Genomic DNA, 24,845 nt, shown 5'->3' on the forward strand with positions numbered 1-24,845 from the left:
AATGGTATTTATGAAGGTTTCACTGGTATTACGGGCATGTCCATAATATGTTGGTGCAAATATTAAAATACCCGAGGTAGTATCAATTTTCGTTTTCTCATTTATATTTAGTGCTGACGCTATTCCATTTATGCCTAAACACTTTATCAATCGTACTAATGCCCACATACAATCTGTAATTGTAATATATTTTATCATTATTAATTACAATCTTTGCGAAAACGCAAATGTGGAAAAGGGATTTAAGTTGAATATTAAGAAAGAAATTTTGCATTTACTAATATATCTTAAAAATAAGTAAATAAATAAAGTAAACTTCAAATTTTTACTTGTTAATCAGTTTTAATAATTTTATACATATTATAAATTAATTAAAACTGATTTGTGTGTGTACATGGAAGTATTTTTTTTGTCTCAGATTTAGCTATCTCCTATAAAACAGACAATAAAAACATAATAACAACATAAAATATTGTAGAATATTTATTACCTTGCTCTAAGGCAGACGAAAAGATGATGACTTGTTGCCAACCTCGCCATACAGCGTGTTCGACTATAAAACCTAGTGGTTCCCTAACAACAGCAGGACATATACAGGTCACGTTCGTCACGTTCCCTAAACCTAGAACTAGGCAAATAAACGTGCGAACGAATTTCATCTTGAAGTGGTATTGCTGATAATATTCAAATACATCAATTTATAAGGCAATGTTTACCTTACAAATATACCTGGCTATGTGCTGTCTCGATTTAATATTTAAGTCCGCTATTGAATTTTGATATGATTTATTACCTCAGCACTATATTATTATACACATACAATATATAATATACGAGCATAAGCGAGTGACTGAAATGCGACAAGTAATGGGTTCGAGTCCCATTCGAAGAAATTAAATATTTAAATATTTATATTTCTTCGTTCTGCCACTCAACTCGCAATGCCTCCAGCATCGGCGGCGGAAATTGGGGAACGAAAATGTCTTATTGGGAACGGAGTGTCTTAACACTAGGTTTCCAGGTTCCCTCTGCCAATACTTCTGTCTGTCTGAAGTCAGTGTAAGCACGCGTTTACCTACTAATTAATAATTATGTTAGGCCTACGTATTACAATAAATATCTACATTGGAATTATTCCCCGAAATACGGCACTAATATAATTAAAAAATAATTTTATATATAAAATCACTATTCTTATATTTTTTTAATATTCTTTTTATGCCTTTCTCTTCTTTAATTTTACTCCGAATATATGAAAATTATTTTCTTTTTTTTAATATTTTTTATTAATAGCTGTCGCCCAAAACTTTGAAATAGTAATGAACTCGAAAATCATCAATCAAAGTCATTGAATATTATGATATAGAATGTCAGATATAAATTGCTTTGGTTTGCTTCAAATTACTCCATTAATCACATTATTAATAAGTTAATACAAGAGTTGATAGAGACGTGATGGTTGTGGGTTCTAACCCACTTCTCCTTATTTGGGTGACAGATTATATTTACGTTACTTTTATATCCTCCTTCTCAATCGAATTCAGTTAAAAACGGTGAACGAGTTCTCTTAACAATACATTATAGCTGTCTCTCGTCTTGATTGATGAGAGGCTTCCAAAAAAATGTTTTCATTTATTTGTTTGTGGAGCCGTTGTGGCGCAGAGGCACAGGTGTGCGGCTTTAAACGCAAAGCAGTTGTGGGGTCAATTCCCACTCGGGGTAATGAAATATTTAATATTTGTATTTCCCCGCTCTGGGAACGAGGCAATTGCCGGCGTTGAGTTCCACTACACAGCACGAAATGCCAAAGAATTCGGCGGTAAGTGGCGGTAAGTGTTTTAACATTAGCCAGGTTCCCTCTGCCTACTACTTGCATTATGCGGGTGAAGTTACGTTATATATCTATCCTTTATGCGGTAAACGATGAACCTTTTCTAGCAAGATCTCTTTTAAATTGACGTGTAAAGATACCCTACAGGATGTTTGGTGGCCTGAATACAAACGCCCATTTTTATTGAAAAAAGCTAACCATTTCAATATCGTTAATTCATTCTCCTTTTAAATAAGTACATGTTCCAATACTGTCTAAGTGTGTTACGATATCGTTATATTACTTACTTTATTACTTATTTAGATTGAATTATATTATAAAAACTAAATCTCGACTAAATAAGCAATTTATAACTGTAATGATCTTCTATAGGAAGTTACAATAAATATATGTGGAGTGATTATTATATTATAAAAAGTTGGCAATAATAGGAAATATTATATTATAAATAGGAAATTAAAAATAAATTTTATAAAAAGAAGTGACTTAAATCCTATAAATAATTTAATGTATTATTTGTTTATAATGAACTCATAGCGCTCATTAAATCGACATGACCAAGCCAAAGTTAAGCAAATTGAATTGAGACATCAGCAAAAAATTATTCTTTTTGTTTTTGACGTCACTAAAATTAAGACATAGTAATACTCGACTCGATTAAGACATATATTTTCCAATATATTAAATAATTTTAGAGTGAGTAATTACAATGATACAAAAGTTATAAGAAATTTTGTTTTGAATGAAAATCTTGTACCTATGTATTTATTTTGTGAGCCAATATAATTTAACATAGATTTCTTTCCATTCTACTTCTTTCCGTATTTTCTAATCAACGAGCAGGTTTACATAATGCTTATAGCTTTATTGCGCAAAGTTGAAGATTGTATGAGATTATTGTAAATAAATTAATTCACAATAATAATCAGCGAGGTAAAACACATATGACAACTGCAAAGAGCAACTTATGTAATTCCTTTCCATGCCCACCAATTAGGTGCAACAACAACCTAATTGCACTATTTAAAAAAACCGGTCAAGTGCGATTCGGAATCGTTCACCGATGGTTCCGTACCAATTTCAGGGTTGTAGGTCAACGGGAAGTACAACTTATAAAACTCTCAATTTTTGCCAAATTACATAATTAAAGATTTACGAGATCTACTCCATAAGTTTTGAATACGCGGAGAAAAAAGTTGACAAACTCAAGTTTGGGCGTATTGCGCACTCATTTTTTGTGACATTAATTACAAATATAAGTTTGTAACGATTTTATTCTATGGAATACCTGTAAATTGTCACTTATCGGTTTTTTTTTCTTTATTTAATAATAATAATATTTATTTATTTCAAAAAATTTTGAAGTCCTTAACAAAAACAGTTTACGACAGTATTAACGTCGTTATCAGTAAAGTTATCGTCGGTAAGCGTCGTTTCAAAAGATATATCAAATTTAATTGCATAATTATACATATAGGAAAAATTAAAATTAAAATATTAAATAGTATAGTACGTTATCACTTCGTGCCCAATTTTATAACTGTTAATCCATGGTAAGTACATAGTTTATTTATGCAGCGAATTTTATACGAAATGCAATATTAAAAACGATGCATAGGTATTTGCATGGACCATACCATGCATCGTTCTCTATTTGCTTGTTATTTTTGATAGCATTTATTTAGACACGTAAAGTAATCCTATAAGGGTTCCGTTTTTTTCCTTTTGAGGCACGGAATCCTAAAATCAAGTTAAATTTATTCATAATCCCTTCTCCACTTTCCATTCGAATTTTATGAATTATGTGTTCAGTGGTGAATCCACGACCACGGCGGTTACCAGACGCTTCCTACTGCGCTACGTGGCCTGGCCGCTAGTTATAATCATTTTCACAAACCTCTATCAAATGCAAGACTTCATTGTCATCAATCATTAAGGTATACCTGATTATAAATAAAACGTGACAAAATGAAGTTATTTATAAAAGATACATTCGCAAAATACACACATAAGAAAAGCAAACGTGATTGTTCGTATGTCCACTGTCCCACTTCAGGCACATTCTAAGGCGGCGTTCGTTTCGCGGTGTTGGTGAAATTTTATATTGTGTACGTTGACTGATGTTTATAAATAAGTGAGTAAAATATATGAAATTTCATTTATATTTAGTTGTTTTTTTTTTATTTTAGTAGTTTTCACACATTATGCTATTTATTTTTAAGCCTAGTTTTTTTTTTTATTTTATTAAATTTAAATTTTAATCTGTACACGAAATAGATTTTTTCATATTGTTTAGATTTTTTTTATAGTTTTGATCTTTTATGTAGTTTATTAAAATTTGTTTTATTTATTTATTTTCAGTTTAATTTCATTTTATAATTATTTTTAACTTTTTTGCTAAAACTAAAGTCTTATATAAAAAAAATATTATTATTACACTTGATGGAACTCAACACCTGGCATTTGCCTTGATGCCAGAGTGATGAAATGAAAATAATAATTCATTCTCCCGAGTGGGGATCGAACCCATACTATTAAAATGTACATTATTATAATAAACAAATCGAATAACTCAGACAATGTTTATTTTATATATTGTCATGTTAAATAGTAAGGTAAAGCTTTTCACTTTTAATGTGAATTTTAGTTTATAACTTTATATTGACTACCATTATTAATCTAAAAGAAAACCTTGGCCTCAATTATTATTTCTTAAGTGAAATAATCAAATTGAACAAACGTTTTTTGAAAACTGCTTGATTTTCAAACAATATAATTATTTAAAATTGTTTTTTGAACCAGTCTTGAAATAATGGCATTACTAAAGTAAATCCAAATTGAAGTGACATACTCGTAGTATTGTATCGCTAGATATATGAAAAGAAAGAATAAAAAGAGTAGATTGAATAATTTAACGTCAATGTCTCAAAAATTGAGCTTAAAGTGGGGAATGTTGTGTTTCACGCAAGGTTCCCTCTGCCTACCCTGCTATATGCGATATACATCGTAAGCCTATTAGAAATATAATTGTATTCAAAACTATCTCAAACATTTTGATTTTTCAGTTATGACACCGTCGCTAGCAGCCATAGCAAATGAAAACAAAACCAACGATAACTTACTCTTCCCCTATATACATGTTAATAAGTTAGATAACACCGTTTCTGATTATTACAATGAAGCACTACCCAAATCAGATTCAACATTTATTACACCTCTTAGAAGATGGGAAAAACAAATGGGTTTCCTAACACCTATCCGTTGGACGATGGTTATTACGATAACATTGTTTCATATTATAACGATTATAGGTTTCGTTTACTCTATTTTCACTGAAGGAAGATTGCCTATGTGGAAAACCATCTATTTTGGTAATTTATTTTACTTATAAATTAATACTTAAATTTTTGGTTATTTTGGTTATTAATTGCTCTGGTCGTCGTTGTGACGCAGCAGCATAGCGGCTAATTGTAAGTACGGCAGTTGTGGGTTCGATTCCCATTCGAAGTAATGAATTATTTTCATTTTTTGCTCTGGTAGCTAGATAGACGCGACGTTAAGTTCCGCAATACTCCGAACATTGGGCGGAAAGTAGAGCACGGACTATCTTAACACTAGGATTCCTTTGTCTACCCTACTGTGGGAGAAACAGCGTCAAGCAAAAAAATAACAAGTAATTTATATATAAATTTGAATACTGAAATATAATCTATATTTAAGCATATATTTCAGCAACATTTGTTGGAGTATTTGGTGGATTCGGTGTTACGGGTGGTGTTCATCGCTATTGGACGCATCGGTCATACAAAGCGAAACTACCCCTACAGATAATACTGATGTCAGGATTTGCTATATCAGGCCAGGTGATAAATTATATTATTAAAAGATTATTGAAAAAATAAGGAACTTTCTAAAGGGATTTTAATATTTGATATGCAGAAGTTTAAAATTGTATAGAATTTCTGTAAAACAATAACATTTATTGTAATTCAGCCCTATTATGAATTTATCATATCTACATGTTTTTTTCTATAAAAGGTGTGTATAACGTAAGCACTCAACGAATATATATATATATTTATAGTAAAATCAAAATTCTAATTTTAGTATCAGCGTAAGTAGTATAAGTAATTTCTACAGCGATCAACAAATCGCGATTACATATCATTAAGTACAGAAAATTACTTTTTGCGACATGTAATCTATTCTTATTATTTATTTCTTATATAGATAAATTATTATTTTTATTTCATACATTTCACGATGGCAATATGATGGCAAAGTAATAAATAATAGAAGAATTTTTATGCGTTATGTAGACGACTTACTTAACTAACCATTTTCTTCAGATGCAGTTTGAATACACATCTTAATTCCGATTAACTATATTATATTTGTCAGTCGTTATTAAAATGTGAATATTTTTAATACAGAATAATATTTTCAATTGGGTACGTGACCACCGAGTCCACCACAAGTTATCGGAAACTTCGGCGGACCCTCACAATGCTCACCGTGGGTTCTTTTTCTCGCATGTGGGGTGGCTCATGATGAAGAAGCACCCTCATGTCATCAGCGAAGGCAATAAAATTGATATGTCCGATATATTAAATGACACAGTCGTTCAGTTTCATACCAGGTAACCTTACTTTGTAGTGTGATGTAGATTTTGTGCCTATATTTTTTGTAAAACTCATTTCGCTTAGGTGGGTACTTGTTTTTTTATCCTTACATATATATATCCTGTACATATATATATCCTGCACATAGCAGGGCAGGCAGAGGGAACCTAATGTTCAGACACTCTGTTCCAAGTTTTCCGACGAATCCTCAACGCCGCACTTTGTCTCGTCAATTTTAATCTCTCTCGATATTTTGATATTGACTATTTAATTTCTTCGACTTGAAAACGCGACTGGTTGTGACTTCGATCCCCATTCGAATAAATGAAATATTTATTTAAATTTATATTTCCATTTCTTCGCTTTAGTGTCGAGGCAAAGCGCGGCGTTGAATTCCGCCACTTACCATGCAATGCAACCAGAATTCGGCGAAAAGTAGAGAACGGAATGTTTCAATGCTAAGTTCCCTCTGCTTACCTTACTGTCTGCGTGATATAGCGTGAAGATGATTTAATTTAATTTTTTTATTAACTTTCCAGGTACTTTGTGTGGATAAAGCTCTTATTATGTTTTCTGTTACCAACGGCAATACCAATTTATTTTTGGGGAGAAAGTGTAGTCGCCTCGTTAATCACAACAGCTGTACGGTATATGTTGGGCCTACATATGACTTGGGCAGTCAACAGCTTTGCTCATATTTGGGGCAACAAACCTTATGACACGTAAGCATATTTTTTTGGATATTGACGAAGGGGCACAAGCAAATAATTTAGCGGGAAGTGGGGGAAAAGAACTCAACAGTGGGTTCCCTCTGCCTCCCGTGCTAAGTGTAAGATATAGCGTGAAGCTAAAGGGCACACATAACAATGTCAACATATTAATAAAAACGCCTTTTAATTTTAATTTTAAACATTAGGTTTATTATCAAAATACAAATATTATACAATATATTATATATTTCAGGAACATAACACCAGTGGAAAATTGGAAGGTGTCGTTCGTAGCGATGGGTGAAGGTTGGCATAATTATCATCACACCTTCCCTTGGGATTACAAGGCGGCCGAGCTGGCCTACTTCATTAACATTACAACGATATTAATAGATTTATTTGCTGCTATTGGTTGGGCATATGACTTAAAGAAAGCTGCACCCTCGCTTATAAAAGCCGTTGTTAAAAGCCGTGGTCGACAAACGAAGAAAATGTCATGAAGAAGGACCTAGTAAATTATTTTTACTCTATATATTTTACATAAATTGTGAACTAGGTTATTACGAAGACGACTGAGTTCTGTGTTATATTTTTAATGTTTCTATTTGTCTTAATTTCTAATTATATTATATGTACCTCCAAATTCTATAAGATTGTTTTTAAATGTCTTTAATTTTTTTTAAAGAAACACACCGAACTCTACACGCAATATCCGAAAAGTGTTGAACGAAGTGTCTCAACACTAACTCTGCCTACCTCTATATGGAATACAGCGTGAAACTAAAAAATAACTTTCTGTTCCTAGCTAAAAAAATAATTAAAAAAAATATGCTTTCTACTGTTATAAGTATGGAATTAGTATCAGTATCTGTAGAATGTCAGCTTGATGTTTCCACGCAAACGGACAGAGAGAACGACAAATAACAAAATGATTTACGTAAGGGTTTCGTTTTTTCAGCTGAGGTACGGAACACTTAAAATAAAAAATACAGTGTCCTAGAATTCCTTCTCATTGCTTTTTACATCGAGCATTTCGTTACAATTTATAGTTACTTATCGATAAGCATAAATCTAGGAAAATATACTACAACAATTTGTATTTTGCTATAATTAATTATATTCTTTTATTTTGTTAATAAATAAAAAAAATACCATAACAAATAAAATGAAACTATCTATTGACTATCAAACTTTAACAGTATCCTCGTATGTGCATAAAATATAGGAATTAACATAATAATTTCTTATAACAAAAGTATTATACAAACGCTTATAACACAAGTAAGTAATAAAATCTAGCACATCCTTTTTTTATTTACCTATATAAATAAATCATCAAGATCTGGATGGCAGTTTTCCACCAATATTCGAGGCATTTTGTTTTGAATGGCGGAATCAAACGACACAAAATCATTCGATCTCAGTAGCGTTTCTAAATGTGTTAACATAAACATGAATCATGTTGATGTGGTACCTGCTCCAGTTACCAACTTACCACAAGAAACACTACACTAGAAGATGTTGAACATTACAATATATACCTGGGGCAAGCAATTCAGCTAGTCAAGTCCAAATTCGAGAAAATAAGACTCTCGTTATCCCAGTTTGCCAAGACTGTTTGTTCTTGTTGTGTGTTGTATTGCCAGTGATGATGTACAAGAGCGACATGTAGGCGTCTCATAAGAAGGTTTAACGTCACACAGCGGTCATTGGAGAGAGTAATGCTTCTTATTCCCTTACATGACAGAATCAAGAATGAGAATATCTGCAGGAGAACAAAAGTAGTCGACGTTGCTCATCATCAATAGAGGTAACATTAATCATGACCCAGCGAGGACAACATATGGTCATTAGGACGAAAAGGCTCTTGCGTGGCGGCTACGAAACGTACGACAATCAGAGGTCTGGATCCCTACCAAGTGGAATAACGAGCAGGCCGTTGGAAGCCCTTGGATGCTAAAAGCACAGGACCGATAGTCGTGGAAATCCTTGGAGGAGTAAAAAAGGCTGGGGTGATGTAAATTAATGTTAATGCTAAATATTTCTTTTAATGCGTATATTCCGGAGTAATACTTGGATCTGTTTCTGGTATTTCTTCAAAACTGCCATCTCCACTTTTGTTGGCTCTATTGGTAATCATCGTCGATGTCGCTGCTTTTACTGTGAAAACGGAAAAATATGAAAATAATAAACAAAATATAATAATTAAATTACATACTCTAATTAATATATTTCCAGTTAATTATCATCTAGAATCAAACTTATGTGAAAACAAAGTAATTATTTTTCCCCTTAAAAGTTTTATCTATATTCAATTAATCTAGTCAAAACAAGTTCTAACTATAACAAACAAAAGATAATTTATTTACAGTGTGCATACGAACATTTGTTCAACACACAAAATGTTTTCATTGGATACAGAGTGATGGCACCAGTAATGGCACCACTTTGATGTCGTAATTACAGATGACATTGTTTGGACTAGAATGGAATAATTAAAGAAAAGTTTGTTAAAAATTTCAAACAATTATTATAATTTTTTATGTATTACAAATTATGTATGTCAACATTAAGGGTTATTCGAGGAAATCCAATTTTTTTAGTTTTCTTAGTTTCTTGGCTCTTGCTATTTATTCTAGAGGATAGTTTTTTGATTTTAAATGTAGCAGTACCTAATGAGCACAAAAGTAGTTAGAAATCAGAAAGTGGTACTAAGTACAAAACTAGGGAAATTAAAACGAAAGAAACACAACAAACTCACAATCATAGGCCCACCCGATCCTGGCGAATGTGTCAATAAATTTAGTAGATAAATTTAGTCTTCCCAATTCTGAAGTTCTGTAATCCCACGGGAACACGTGGTGATAGTTATGCCAACCCTCTCCTAAGGCGGCCAGACTCACAACTGAATTTTCAACTGGCTTTATAAATCTGAAAAATATTATGTTTCTGTTTGTTTGTTTTACCTTTCTACATTTATTTTCTTGTAATTTTGTCACAACATTTTTTTTGAAAATTGATAATCTTATGTAATATTTTTATATACATTTAAAAATACCTGTCATAAGGCTTGTTGCCCCACATATGTGCAAAGCTGTTTACGCAGAAAGCGATATTTAAAGTAATTGTAAATCTCGTTACGAAGCTGACAACAAAACTGTAAAGTAATGCTTCTTCCCAAAAGTATACAGGAACGCCAACTGGTACCAGCACATTCAGTATTATAAAAAGAGGTATGAAGAATCTACAAGGAAAAGATTGGACCATTAAAGATTATATTGATTTTACCGTGTATAAAATATATATGTATAATACACGGTTGAGTTCCGCCACTCAATACGCAATGGAAGATTTCGACGGGATGTGGGGACCGGAGTGTCTTGACACTAGGTTCCCTCTGCCTATCCTGCTTTATTATTATTGTAAAGTTACGAATTTTGTGTAATATACTTTTTACAATTTTCGAATAATAGTTGAGGGATACCTCTTAATATAAGAACGAAAAGTGTTGCTAATTTTAATTATGTATTAGGTTTTATTTATACAAAAAATACAGTTCAGCATTGTTCAGAACTTGTTTTGACGGTCTGTTGTCTTGAATTATGTCTAGATTAGACAGCTCGAATTTGAGAAAATAATAATTTGATAATTCCTGCTTTAGAAAAATAGCCGTTCGATAATGTTATTTAATATTCCTGCCAAATTTAATACCTTTGTTGTTGCAATAATAATTAAACGTAAACGAATATATTTAGTTACATTTCTTCGAAATCAGGTACAAGAGAAAAATGGACGATATTTTTTCTATTTTCTGTCGATTTTCATGTCTGTATGAGTAAAAATATACAGAACGTTCAAAACTATATTTTGATTTAATTATTTATTCCAAATTGCATCAATATTTTTTGCATTACCTTCTTTGTAATCGCACAACAGGGTCATTAATGAGATCAATGGAAGTTTTTTTTAGTGCTTTCCTTCTGTTCTCTACAGCTGGATGGGGCGTTAAGACCAACCAGCCAACATGGGCAAACCAAAACCCTCTCCGTACGTCGTGAGGATCCGCCACTGTCTCAGAATATTTGTGATGTACCCTGTGATCTAATGCCCATGTGTAGATATCTTTCTGAAATGAGACGAAAAATATATAATTAGAGTAATAACTTTAAAGAATATTTCTTAGTAAAGGTAGCCTGTTTGTTGTCTTTCTTTCGGAAACTTACATACTTAATACATAACGTACTGTACTTTTTAATCATTTGATCAAATACACTAATATATACCTTTAACTTTAATTGACTTCTGTTTTTAAAAAGGAAGAGGTTCTCTTCATCGATTTGTCATTTAAGTACAAACTTTTCCATTGATATTATTACCACCAAGTCAGATTCTGGAGATGGAATGCAATGGAAATCGAGGGAAACCCTCGAACTTTATAGGCACGTACTATGTTCTTCGCATGATTTCTTATAATAATATATTTGCTTCTTGTAGTCATCATCTGATGATATTAAGAAGCTCATCATATATCATCACTAGCTTATATACATTTATTCGGGTAAGCTAATGATCGTAAAAAATAACATTAGAACATTTGTAAAAAATAATTTTAAAAATACCCACGTAGGCACCGACTCCAAATATAATGAATTTAAAATAGTAAATGGTATCAATAATTATTTTTGAATTTTCTTTACTTTGAAGTAATTATAATATTATTCTCTACAATTTTGCCGACGACGAAATGACACATAAACGTATAAATAATCTTAATAAAATTCACTGATTTTACTTTTAATAAAATCAATATTACATAATTATAATCTCATGTATTTACTTGATAATATAAATATTATGATTTTGTATTATTTGAAAATGTCTGTGCGTGTTCGTATATGTTGAAAACATGTTACAATAATGGGGTCAATTTGTTAAATTGACTCTAATATTCGATACTCATTTAGCTCCTCGTGATCGTGTCCCTATTGTCTTTCTATGTCATAATATTCATACAAAGCTATCTTCTTATATCTATATATGGACCGTTTATTTTGAAAGTGGTGTAAGTCCATTTTTTTCAAAAATGAGCTATCACGTAATTCATGCTTAATTTAATGTAATTTTTTTATATATAACTAGTCCGTGTTTAATTTCTCAAAAAAAACTCATGTTTTGAACAACTTAAAATCAGTCGGTAAATGAAATTGCATAATCATCGACATACTAACCTTTAATTTTCTCGAAATAAAAGAAAATGGACTTACACCACTCTCAAAATATACGGTCCATATATAAAATCGAAAGGTCACTCACTCATCACGAAATCTCAGAAACTATATATTCTAGGAATCTGAAATTTTGCATAGGAGTTTGTGAATTTGTAATATTCGACTTCTAAGGGGTTGTTTTTGGTGTTGAAAGTTTGTATGAAACTTCGTTACTACAAATGCTACGAGTCTCAAATTTTGCATAGACGTCACTAGGACGTAGTCATGGAGACAAAAATTAATAATAACATAGTTTACGCGGGTTAAACCGCGAGCTGGCCGCTAGTACTCTATATTTTCCATAAATATTACTAAATGTATGGACATCGCAAGTGCTCAATATTAATTTTTACATATTAAAGGCGGCCTTGGTCATTGGCGTTTGCATATTGTCGGTGTAAAATGCTGTTTATACTCATTTTGAGTCATACTTTAAAAAAATCAAGTTAATAAAGTAGGACACAGATTAATTATTGTTTTTAAGGTTCCTGTAGGAGAAAAACAACTCTTAGTTAATTACTTTATTGTCTCTCTCTGTCTGTCTGTCTATCTGTTAAGAGAAAAATGATTTCTCAAGTTCATATGGAAATTATCATATATCAAACATACAGGCATCATTATAACAAAATGGCATACGCTAGCAGACTTGGGTTTGCAAATTTTGGTACCTTCAGTGAGCGAGTCCGATTATTTTATTTAATCATAATATTTACGATATGTATTATAATAATTTAGCTAATTTACTTACTTGTCCAGTAATAGTGAAAAGCAAGGCGAGTAGAATTCGAAGTGGCAATCGCGCTCTGTAGGCTCTATGAGACCAAAGCCTGTGCACGCCAGCTGTTATACCGAAGCCGGATGTGTATATTGTGGCAAATGCTGTAAATTAAAAATGTATATTTATATAAATATGTTTTAAGTATTGCTACTAATACTAGTATTCATTGCACGGATACAATAAAAATTATGATCCTTTTTTCTTTTATGGCTCACTTTGTTGCCTTTTTGTTTGTCTGTCAAGACCAATCATTTCGAGATCGTGTGGAGATTCGTGTAAGGTAGCACAAAAAAAAATAAAACTTCTAAGTCAACGTAATCAAAAGATATTCTAAACCTATAGGGTACTTCCCGTAGACTCTCTGTTAAAAAATTTGGCATGAAGTGGGGACTTCGAGTATAAATAAAAATAGAAATCCGAACATCGAAAAATAATAGGTATTTCATTAAAAAAATTTTATTTCAAACTAAATGAGTACATCTATATAAAAATATAAATTATAATAAAATAAAAATACCATAGGGAACATAGTGTCTTAACACGAGGTTCCTGCCCTGCTGTGTGCGGGATACAGTGTAACGCTAAACAGATATATCAATATATACTTACCAAACAATGTAGTGAGAAATCTCACTTCACTAGTAATAACGAGAAAGCAACCATAAATTGACACTAAATGTAACATCACTTGCACTATTAAGTCAGGCCACTTTATTTGCGGCCTAAATTCCACAGCTTCATAATTAGATATATTAAAGTCTGTATCGTTTATTTTATCACTGTATTCTTGTGCTAATACTGTATTGTTATTTTCAATATGTTCTAATTTGTTAATTAAATGCATTTTCGTTTGAGTGACTGACTCCAGCGATTCGACGTTTTGTGCAGTTGGAGCCATACCGCTGAATAAATCAAATTTCACAGTCAAAGCTTATAGATTGGATAGTTTTGATGGAAACCATTAGTCACTTTATTTAGTCATTTCTATGTTCAATGATAAGATTTCTAGAAAAACTATAAAAATCGTAGAATATAATAAATTTCAAAAAACTATACTGCACTATTGTATGTTCAGGGTGGTCGGACTCAATTCAATTTTTAAGCTTATAATAATCTCATTAAAAGACTTACTTAGCGTCTTATTTTTTGCTATATCAGCTGTTACAAATATATATTGCTATATATATTTGTAACAGGGTCGGCAGAGAAAGCCTAGTGTTAGGGCACTCCGCTCTCCACTTTCCTCCGAATTCTGGAGGCATCGCGTGGTGAGTTCCGAAACACAACGCCGCGCTCATCGCATCGACACCAGAGCGAAGAAATGAAAATATCAAGTATTTCACTTTCTATTCACAATTTGTGGTGTCTACAGCCACAATCTTGTGGCCCTGCGCCACGACTGGCCTCAAAGCCAAACGTGGCCGTGTCTCATAAGAAGGCTTAGGGTCATACTACTTATTCCCCTACGTAATAAAAATAGAAATGAGAGCATTCATAGGAAAATAATATTAAACGACGCTTTTCGAAGAAATAGCTCAGCTGAAGTGGCAAGGTTCTCAAGTGGCGCCCACGAACTAAAAAACTCTTAATGGGCACTACTTTTGCCGTAGGTAAATATTAGATTAGCTAAAAAAAATTTCTTAATCTAAGCCTCCGTCTGTGAATGTTATGTATTTATCACCGTCGTATTTTACTTAAATTACACATATATTTATAGTTAAATATGAGTGTCCAAAGATAATAATTACTTAGTAAAGCTCTTATCTCTATGCTGATTAAAAACCCAACGTATCCACCCCATATATGAAGAATGACTAATAATTTCAAAATATAAGCCTTTCAAACATTAATCGACATCTAATGGCGACAGGCACGAAACCTCCAAACACGTACTTACTCCATAAAGTAATCAGAGGAAACAGAAAATCAATAGTTTCTACAATATTTCAGTATTTATACTGATTTATTCGGCGGAAAGTGGGGAATGCAAGTGTCTTAATGGGAACGGACTGTCTTAATACCAGGTTCCCAGGTTCCCTTTACATACCTTGCTATATGCGGGATATAGTCTACAATGTGAAGTTATATTAATTAAATTATATCACTGACTCTACTTATATAATGTTCAATTTTTTTTGTTTTCTATCTTATTTTTCCTATTATTCGTAAAGATTGATCTGATACATTTATAAGAAATATTTCAATATAGTTTATTTATGTTTGTATGTAGGTCATAGGTGCGCCTACAACTTTGGGGAAATTAATGATTTTCGTTTCCAGATTTCGCTCGCCAGCAGCAAGACAGAGTGTTGTGTTGAGTTCCGTCACTCATCACGCAATGTCTCGAAAATAAAGTGGGAAGTGGTGAATGGAATGTCTTGAGACTGAGTTTCTACAATAAAAAAGAAGATCACAGTTATTCTTTACTTCTTTAGGGATTTAATTTGAAATTATTTGAGTTTATAAATTGAAAAATGGGAGTAATTTCATATCGCTTTACACCTTTAGTAACTGAAAACAGGTTCAGCCGTTTTTATAATTAGCCGTAAATGCAGATAAAAAAATTTAAATGTTAAAAAAAGTTATAATAATATGCAAATATAACTACGTGTGTATTTAATTTTAAATTTTAAAGAATTGCAAGTATTTTGAACTTTTGAAACTTGAAGCGACCTGACCAGCCTAGGTTTAGAGTTAATTTGTACGAGGTAGAGGTAGGTGCAAGAGTACAAAAGTGTAGGCCAACCCAAGTAGTATTATCTAGAGGTATCTAGAGTAAGTATCTAGAGGTATTTTCAGGGGGTGGCATGCATTTTAGTTTCAATATTTGGGTCAAAGAGAAGTTTATAAAAATCAATAATTAATCTATCGTTAAAATAGCAAGAGTAACGTATCCTAAGTACTTGTATGTCCTAATAGCTAGAAATGACTGTGTTCAATAACGTGCCTGATTAACACCTGTGTTAGATAAATTTATTTGTTTATTGATTATGTAGAACCGTTATCAGTTTGCTTACTTTCAAATGTTTATGGTCTTAGGCGATTGATGCTTGTTCAACTCAGCAAATAGTATTATAAGTATTATCTTTTAAACTATGTGAAAGAATGGCAAAAACGATTTATGACGGGAGAGTGACAGGTAAGAGAGACAAGGGAAGATCTCGTACTGTGTTCGATAAATGCCCCAAATAATTATTCATTATATCGTACATAATTATTTATTAATTACTTAATATTGTATAAGTATTTATATTGTATGCGAAATCCCGCAAATGCCGAGAAAATTAAAAATTCTTAGTTCTGCAAATATCAAGATTGAAAACAGTCTGCGGGATTGGAAGCCCTACACTGGATCTTGGACATCCTAATTTTGGACACTTGCGCAGTGGTGGCATTCATTGCCACACTTTATTCTTCTGTATTTTTCCCTATTTGTATTTTCTAACAGTTTTAACATTATAGTTTTGTTATCTTCGTAGACACAAGTGTACGGGAATATCTCTATCTTCTACGAGTATAAATTACTTACAGATAAAAAATAACAGTCGACACCTGCAACTTGCTCAGATTAATACCTATCTACTAGTATCTAATTATCTATTATTTTTTTATTACTTAACGGAAAAATAAAAATAAAACTTAAAAAAAACAAACGTTATGTACAATTTAATTAAATTAAAAAAGGATGAAAGAACTGTCCAACAGTCGAAGCGAGCATGTTAAAAGCCCTAAGTCTATTTTTGATTGAAAATTCCAAGACAAACTCAAAATGTAACAAGTATCTATAATACAAATATATAATTTAGATTTTTCGTATAATTTTTTCTTAAATATTCGCTAAGCCTTGAAAGAATGACTAAAAATAAACACTAATAAAGATTAAGGTGAGACTTAATTGTTAATTGTAAACTTAAATCATTTGCTTATCTGATTTAATCAGCTCATATACGAGTAGACTTGACTTGCATATTTGCAGTGATTTTACATAATTTCGAATATAATATTATATATTTTTTTTATATAATTTACTATTTTTAGAGGTGGAATTAGTTTAGTTTTTAGTTATGATACATTATTACGAGGAGTGCATGAAAAACGACCTATTATTAGATAGGTACATGTAGGGTAATCGACTCCTTAATTAAATAGCATATTTTCATTACAAATATTAAAATAACGAATATTCATGTAATTTTTTCGATAATAAAACGAAGCAAAAATCTAATTCATTTTCAATGTAAGAGTTATTTTAAATTTTAATGATATAAAACAACTCTATCATTTATTTAAGTATCTTAATCAATTTTTATTTAATTATTAACGCTACATTTACTGTGAAATAACTTTTATTACATTTGTTTGACTGTGAACGTGATGGCTGTAAATGAATTATTAAATATACATAGGTGTAAATCTCGCTCTGGCATGACAAACCATACTTTTTTCTTTAATTTACGTAAACGATTAATTATTTATTGAGATTTTGTATTAGATCCGTACAATAAAGATAAATAAATCAATATTTATATTATGCCTCACGCCCTAAATCTATAGTTTACTTTAAGCATAGATAAGGTTCTACCTACATATGCATTCACGATTTTGAAATGTTACAGTGTAAAATAAACTTCTTGGTTTATTTTACTTACCCGTAGATAAAAAAAACAACAGATTATTTATCGTTACTTTGAGGCCGTCGTGGCATAGAGACGAAAGCGTGTGACTGTAAACGCGACGGTTGTAGGTTCGATCCCTGCTCGGTGAATTAATTATTGAATATTTCCATTTATCATTCTGGTCACTGCCACTCTACATACGATATCAAGATTTCGATGGAAAGTGGGGAGCGGAGAGATACAGCATTAAGTTATCAGAGGCCGACAAGAAACTCAAAAGTTTCAATATCAATTTTTATTATTATATACATTAGTAGAATTTATATGTTAAATTCTCTTAAAAAAGCGAGGCTTTGAGTACCGCCACTCAACACGTGATACCCCCAAAATTCTGCGGAAAATGGAAAATATAGGTGTAAGATACTTATGGGAAGGTAAGTAGAAGAAAAAAAACACATTATTACCTTACTGTTGTTAGGTAACTTGTTACCTCAACGAAAGTATAGGCTTGGGTGTATCGGAGATATTTTCAGGGGAAGGCCTGGACTATAGCTTCATGGAAAAGTTTATTAAAATCAATAATTATGCAAACAGAACTCTTAAAACAAGCAGCTATCAACTGAGCTAATGGTTAATTGTAACAAGGAAAACTTTTTATACCGAGACCGTTGTACCTATTAAGAGTATATTATGTTAAATAACACACTGCATAAGTCAACTTGTAATAGATCTAAATTAGTAAATATTTTAAAAGTCATTTTAACATTTCTAGCATATCAAAAAAGAGTCGGATTAAGGAATCCGACTCTTTTTTGATATGTTAGAAAGGACACAGCACAATGAGACACCAAATATAGATACGGACGGACGGGATAGGTTGTGGATTCGATGCCCACTCGAGAAAATGAAATATTTAATACTTCCATTTTCTTTGCTCTGGTGTAGAGACAAAGTACGGCGTTGAGCTCTGCACGTAATGCCTACAGAGTTTGGCGGAAAATGGGGGACCAAGGGGTCTGAATACTAAGTTTCCTCTGCCTACCCTGATATGTGCGGAAAACAGTAAAAAAAATATAGCATTTAAAATGATTATCCTCATACATATATAAAGTTGTTCGTCTCCATTGTTTCTGTTAATGATTACGTAAGATATTGAACATTTTCATTATTAATGAACATGGACACTACAGCGTGATATAATTTATTACGTACTCAATGACTCGGATGATATCATCGTTCAAAGCTGGACACTAATGTATGTTAAAAAGGAACATTTTCTTACAATAATTACTTAAAGATATTAGATTTACTCGGTAATTAAATATTGTATCTTGTAGGATTGTTTTTTGTAGGCTCATGTTGCATCCTGTATGGGTAGGCGAGAGGGAATCTAGTTCTAATACACACCGTTCCCCATTTTCCGCCCACTTCTCGAGACATAGAGTATAAAGCACAATGCTGCGCTTTTCCTTGTTACCAGAGCGAGGAAATAAGAATAAATCATTCCCCCGAATTGGAATCGAACCCTTAGACGTCGCGTTTACAATCGACGTGGTGCCACTGCGCTACTTAATATTTTTCCTCACTATACACATATTGTATTATGATTGTGAACAAAAAACTTTTTACAAACAAAAAGTTGTTCACGAGATATGAAAAACATGGTATTTTCTAAGGCAAAATTCTTATTTCAAGCTCGATTCGAACACCCACAACGTTTCTCAGAATGTCAACATTATGTGAAAATTATATTTTGCTATATATTTATCATATTATTTTATATTCACTATTGTACAATATTTAAATCAGTATGGCATTTGCATGTGATTTATAAGTAAATTGTGCTTTATTTTTTTCTCTTGAAATTATAAAAAATATAATTGAAACTAATATATAATGAATTATTTCAAGCATTTAATACTATGCTTTTATTTATTTTTTGCACCATAAATGACTAAATTCAACTAAAATCAAAGATAACATAAACTATTCACTGTCAATCACTAGTGTTGTCAATTTTATTAACATGAACCTTCGAAGAGAAAACAAATAACTATTTGTACGGTTGACGTTCAGCTGAAACGCTCGACCACCGATAACCTTGACATACATAAATTTGTATACGCACGTGACAAAATCGAGGGATCGACAAAGTGAGAAAATTCTTAAATTTCCACAACCGTTGCTAACTTCATAGCAAAATCGCGGAAAACTACAGGGTAGATTAGTCACGCCGAGGTGACATCTGGTATATACCGGCGCGCGCGACGTGTTATGGTGGACTGATGAGGATTTGGTGGCCTGGACTCGCGATAGGGGGTCGGGGCCATACAAACAAACCATATCTACCTATTACACCTAACGTCTCAATGGTGACTCACGGTAGACTAGCCTCGGAGTCGTGGATACGTTTGGAAATATGGACTACGTTATGTGTTATTTCGTTTTTTTTAATAACTAAGTTATTTATGAAGTTCTATCGTTAATGCAATTCACAATTAAACGTTTTCGTATTTAAAAATTAAATATTACGAAAACGATAACATTTTAAACTGTCAAAAATCAAGATAAGAATAATATAACATGTTGTCACATTGAACGAAAATTTACATAATTTCAGTTTCAGCCATATCTTTCAACTGTTGACGCGACAAGTCTTTAGAATATGTTGTAAAGGCAGTCATCGATGCGTCACCGGGCGGCGGCGAGGCGCGGCGGCGGCCTACGCACGAACTAAAACACCATAGGGCTACCTAATTTAACTTTCATGTAATTACTTTTCACATTTTTATTTTCTTTTTGTTATAATTTATAACTTTTAAATAGTCTTAACAAATTTTTAGCGTTCCGTACCTTAATAGGTAAGACTGCCTAAAGGTGTCAAGCTAAAATGAATATCAAATACTCAGGTCTATTGTCCCTTTAGGCAAAGAAAAAAATTAAGCGTCTAAATCGATTTTGCTGCATTTTATACGAAACTCGTCGCATAGTCAAAACTTATATCCTCGTCTTTCCATCAAAGAAATACCCGCAAACTTAAGTTGTACTTCCCAAAATGGGGACTCCAAAGGGGACACTAGGAACTTGCCCGCCGAAGCTTCAGTGAGCTTCGGTGGGCGAGTCCAACTCACAATTAATCGGATTTTAAAGTTAAGCCTTCAATCATCAATGTAATATAGTAATTACATTAAGTATATTTTAAGACTATTATTTTGTAGAAATTATAAAAATAATATTTTTTTAATTTATTTATTAACTTTATAAAATAAAGTTAGCCAACCCTGCTCTAGTAAATATATCTACATTCATAGTAGACATAGCATAGAACGCTCCTATATAGCGTTGCTTATAATTATATGATATTTAATTAAAGTAGTTTTCTTTACGCCTGACATTATAACGTTTTGTTATCGTTTAATCCTGTTGTTATACAGCTATTGTCTTCCATGTACTACATTTTGACTTTAAGTAATTGTTTTCTGCTCATCCTCATGCAGATATATGTATGATAATATGATAATTATAAACTAGACGATTATTTATTTAATATACTGATTTCAGTTAAATAATTGCCTTCGCTATAGTACGTGCAGCTGTCGTGTGCCGAGATATTGCTACGACGGCGTGCGATACGCTATCTTGCAACTGTAGCCTAATAGATTTGGTGTTCCCTCCATCCCTGGCCGATCAGAGATTCTTTTGTCCTCACGTGTAAATGTGAGGGTCAGCGTATATTTGAGATCTCTCGGCACTAGTGTCATCTTGATGTCCTTCATAGAAAGGGACTCTAGGCGACGTCCATGAGGCTTCTGTGTTGATCTTCTGTGTTCTGTGTTGATGAACAAGTTTTGATTGATGAAGAGTTGAATAGAAAAATCGTCTATATTGATAATTTAGTCCAAAAACATTATGTCTGATGTTAGGATTTAGTATACATGGACTAATACAATGCGTTAAGATGAAATTTGTTTCTTATGGATGGGATTCAATTGCTGCTTGATAACTAAATATTTTAAATGTTTCGAAATCCTTCAAAAGTGAAGAACATAGTGTAAAAACCACTTGATCAAATGCAGTGGCGTAGCTAGGGTATTTGCTGCCCGGTGCGGCTTAGGGGTCTTGATGCCCTTTAAAATGGTCTAAGATCTAAAAAAACAAAGAAAAACAAACTAATCGTCGACTTTGATGCCCCTTTTCCTTTTGATGCCCGGTGCGACCGCACCGCTCGCACCCCCCAAGCTACGCCACTGATCAAATGTAAAGTGCTCAGTAACTAATCTAAAACAAATTAATTAAAAGTATATGTTTTTTAATCTTAAACGGTTTTCTGGTTAAAAGTTTTGATGCAAAATTTTGAATAAAATAATTTGCTATTTCGCTGTATTTAAATTTGTTTATTAAGTATACTAATATCAACATAAAAAATAAGGACGCTGTGAATTGGGGCAGTATTCATGTTACGATTGTTACGATTGTGTTTTATAAACCAGATGTTACCAGTCATTAAGAAAGCGTCATTAAGAAACGTCTTGCGCCTGCAGGTTCTGGTATAGCAAAAACTTACAAGTAACAGTTGCTATGTGAAACTGAAATTGTCTGACATATTTTACAATTTCACATTATCGGTAGAATTGTATTGGCATATAGAATAAAATATCTCACGCTGTACCCCGTACACAGCAGAGTAGGCAGAAGGAACCTAGTGTTACAACACTCCGTTCTCCACTTTCAGCCGATTTTTCCTTACATATTTTACATATACAGATACCAATCCGTTACGATTTTACTATACGAGTATGTTTAAGATATCATTTGATTTCGGTCCAATAAAAATTACAACAAGGTAGTGTTACGCTTTGTTCCGTGAACAACGCGATAGCAGCCATCGGGAAGGAAAAATATGATAAAATAAAATCATTTTTTTGGTAGCATCCAGTTTTTGCTAATCTGCAATTTGGTTATTTTCCGGTGGATACTAACAAAAACAGGTGATTTTTTTATTATTAAATATAATAAAAATATGATGCACATAATATAAATCTAATATACCTAAGTCTAAATATGTATCACTCTGTCGTTTATGGATATTCCATAAAAAAAAATGACTATTTGAAGCAAGCCAGACAAGTGTGTCACTGTAAACGTGACAAGTCGTGGATTCGATTTCCACACGAGGAAATGAAATATTTAATATTTTAATTTCTTCGCTCTGGTGTCGAGGCAAACCGCGGCGTTGAGTTCAGCCACTCTACACAAAATGCCTGCAAAATTCGGTGGAAAGTCGCGAGTTGAGTGTATTAGCACTAGGCTGCTACCTTGATATATGCGGTATACAGCGTGATGTTGAAAAAAATAATAATTACCGTAGGTATCTACTGAATTTATAAATGTTATCTGAATAAAATTTTAACAACTAAAAATATATTTTTTAATATCTTTGTAGTTATCTTTCCTTTTCTTTTTACTTAACAACACGTTTTTATTCATATATACCTATCTGTTTTTAATTTATTTTGGGTCTGAATCTTATTTTTTACAATTCTTTATTAACATTAAACAATTAACATTTCATATATTTTTATTTTATCAATTTCAAACTCAAATCGTTTATTTCGGAAAATCATTTATCGTTTTTTTTTATACCTGAACATTTTTTTCTTTTGTTACTTATTTTTTTACATTTTGGGATACATTTAATAAAATATTTACAACAATTAATATAATATTCCGCCACATTTTTGAATCGTCTGTCCCACAGTGCCTAAAGACAAAAGTCTTCAATCAGTGCGTCCCACCTGTCAGGACCTACGGAGCTGAAACGTGGACACTCACCGTAGGGCTGGTACACCAGTTCAAGGTTGCTCAGCGTGCGATGGAACGCGCAATGCTCAGAGTTTCTCTGGCAGATAGGATGCGCAATGAAGCGATTCGCCAGAGAACCAAAGTCACTGACATTGTACGAAGAATCAGCACGCTGAAGTGGAACTGCAGACGTACCGACGGTCGATGGAGCCGATACGTGCTAGAGTGGAGACCGCGCTTAGGCAAGCGTAGTGTAGGACGCCCTGCAGCACGATGGCCGGACGATTTAAAGAAGGTGGCTGGCACCGGATGGATGCGAGAAGCCCAAGACCGGGATGGTTGGCGCTTGATGAGGGAGGCCTACGTTCAGCAGTGGACGGCGATAGGCTGATGAATAAAAATATAATATTGTGCAGTCACGATTAATCGATATTCAAAATTGAAAACCAAGACTTTAATATTTAAGCTTATTGTCATTAAACTAGAAATAGCTAAATAAAATATATAAATATTATTTTATTTATCCTATTTATCTATATTTTTTACGTTTCATATTTTGATATGTATAGATTATATTTAAATCAGCTAACGCTGTATCCCGCACACACCAAGGTAGGCGGAGGCAGTGTTAAGACACTCCGTTCGTGAAGCTGATTCATAGATTATATATTTGTTTAAGTACCTATATATATATTTTTTTTATGTATTTTACACTTGAATTTTTGAAGTTTTATTTTTTTTTACTTAAGGTTCTTTTTGCACATTTCTATATTATGAAAATTTATTCTAAATTTTTATTTTATGACTAAAGTAATTTAATTTCCTAGATATTATCTTTTAATTATATTTTTTTTGTACATTTTTAGGTAAGCGCAGATTTAAATTAAATAATCACTATCATTTAAAAATATGCTAACGTTTACAAAGAGACATTGGCTAAGTGATATGTGCTCAACTGGCACGCTCCGAACGCCATAGTTAAAGAACCATGCCGTACTTAAATAAATAAACAGTAGTTTAAAAAGCTTAAAAATTTTTGAAAAAATAAGTTTCTCAAAAGATAAAAATTAATATCCTACTTGTAGTCATTCCCCAATTTTCGACCGAATTCTGGAAGCATTGCGTGTTGTGTAACTTATCCATATGTTCTTCTAAATGAAGTGGGTAGAATGTGATTACACCGAAGTTCTATAAAATTCTTCAATGAATCCCACTGCGA

General features: G+C 32.4%; 2 protein-coding genes across 5 annotated transcripts; one reads left to right on the plus strand and one right to left on the minus strand.

Annotated features, from left to right (window-relative positions):
- The first annotated feature begins 3,806 nt into the window (after positions 1–3,806).
- Positions 3,807–9,320, plus strand: LOC146528872 (acyl-CoA Delta-9 desaturase-like). The gene is made up of 6 exons (XM_085203948.1): positions 3,807–3,965; positions 4,897–5,202; positions 5,564–5,694; positions 6,265–6,470; positions 6,993–7,175; positions 7,417–9,320. The coding sequence occupies exons 2-6, from the start codon at positions 4,899–4,901 to the stop codon at positions 7,661–7,663; spliced, it is 1,071 nt and encodes a 356-aa protein (XP_085060074.1). The 5' UTR covers positions 3,807–3,965; positions 4,897–4,898; the 3' UTR covers positions 7,664–9,320.
- On the minus strand, positions 7,345–20,118 carry LOC146528873 (acyl-CoA Delta-9 desaturase-like). 4 transcript variants are annotated; one of them, XM_085203942.1, is made up of 7 exons: positions 19,953–20,118; positions 13,818–14,110; positions 13,179–13,309; positions 11,078–11,289; positions 10,222–10,407; positions 9,925–10,094; positions 7,345–9,323 (listed from the first exon to the last, which is right to left on the minus strand). In XM_085203942.1, the coding sequence occupies exons 2-7, from the start codon at positions 14,104–14,106 to the stop codon at positions 9,211–9,213; spliced, it is 1,101 nt and encodes a 366-aa protein (XP_085060068.1). In that variant the 5' UTR covers positions 14,107–14,110; positions 19,953–20,118; the 3' UTR covers positions 7,345–9,210. The 4 variants fall into 4 exon arrangements, with proteins under 4 accessions (XP_085060068.1, XP_085060070.1, XP_085060069.1 ...); XM_085203944.1 differs by having other exon boundaries at positions 13,818–14,213; XM_085203943.1 differs by having other exon boundaries at positions 13,818–14,222.
- Positions 20,119–24,845: the final 4,727 nt, after the last annotated feature.

The sequence above is a fragment of the Heliconius melpomene genome, chromosome 19 (assembly GCF_056956725.1).
Source record: "Heliconius melpomene rosina isolate 202511_hmr_F chromosome 19, ASM5695672v1, whole genome shotgun sequence".
In the NCBI taxonomy this organism is placed as follows: Eukaryota; Metazoa; Arthropoda; class Insecta; order Lepidoptera; family Nymphalidae; genus Heliconius; species Heliconius melpomene.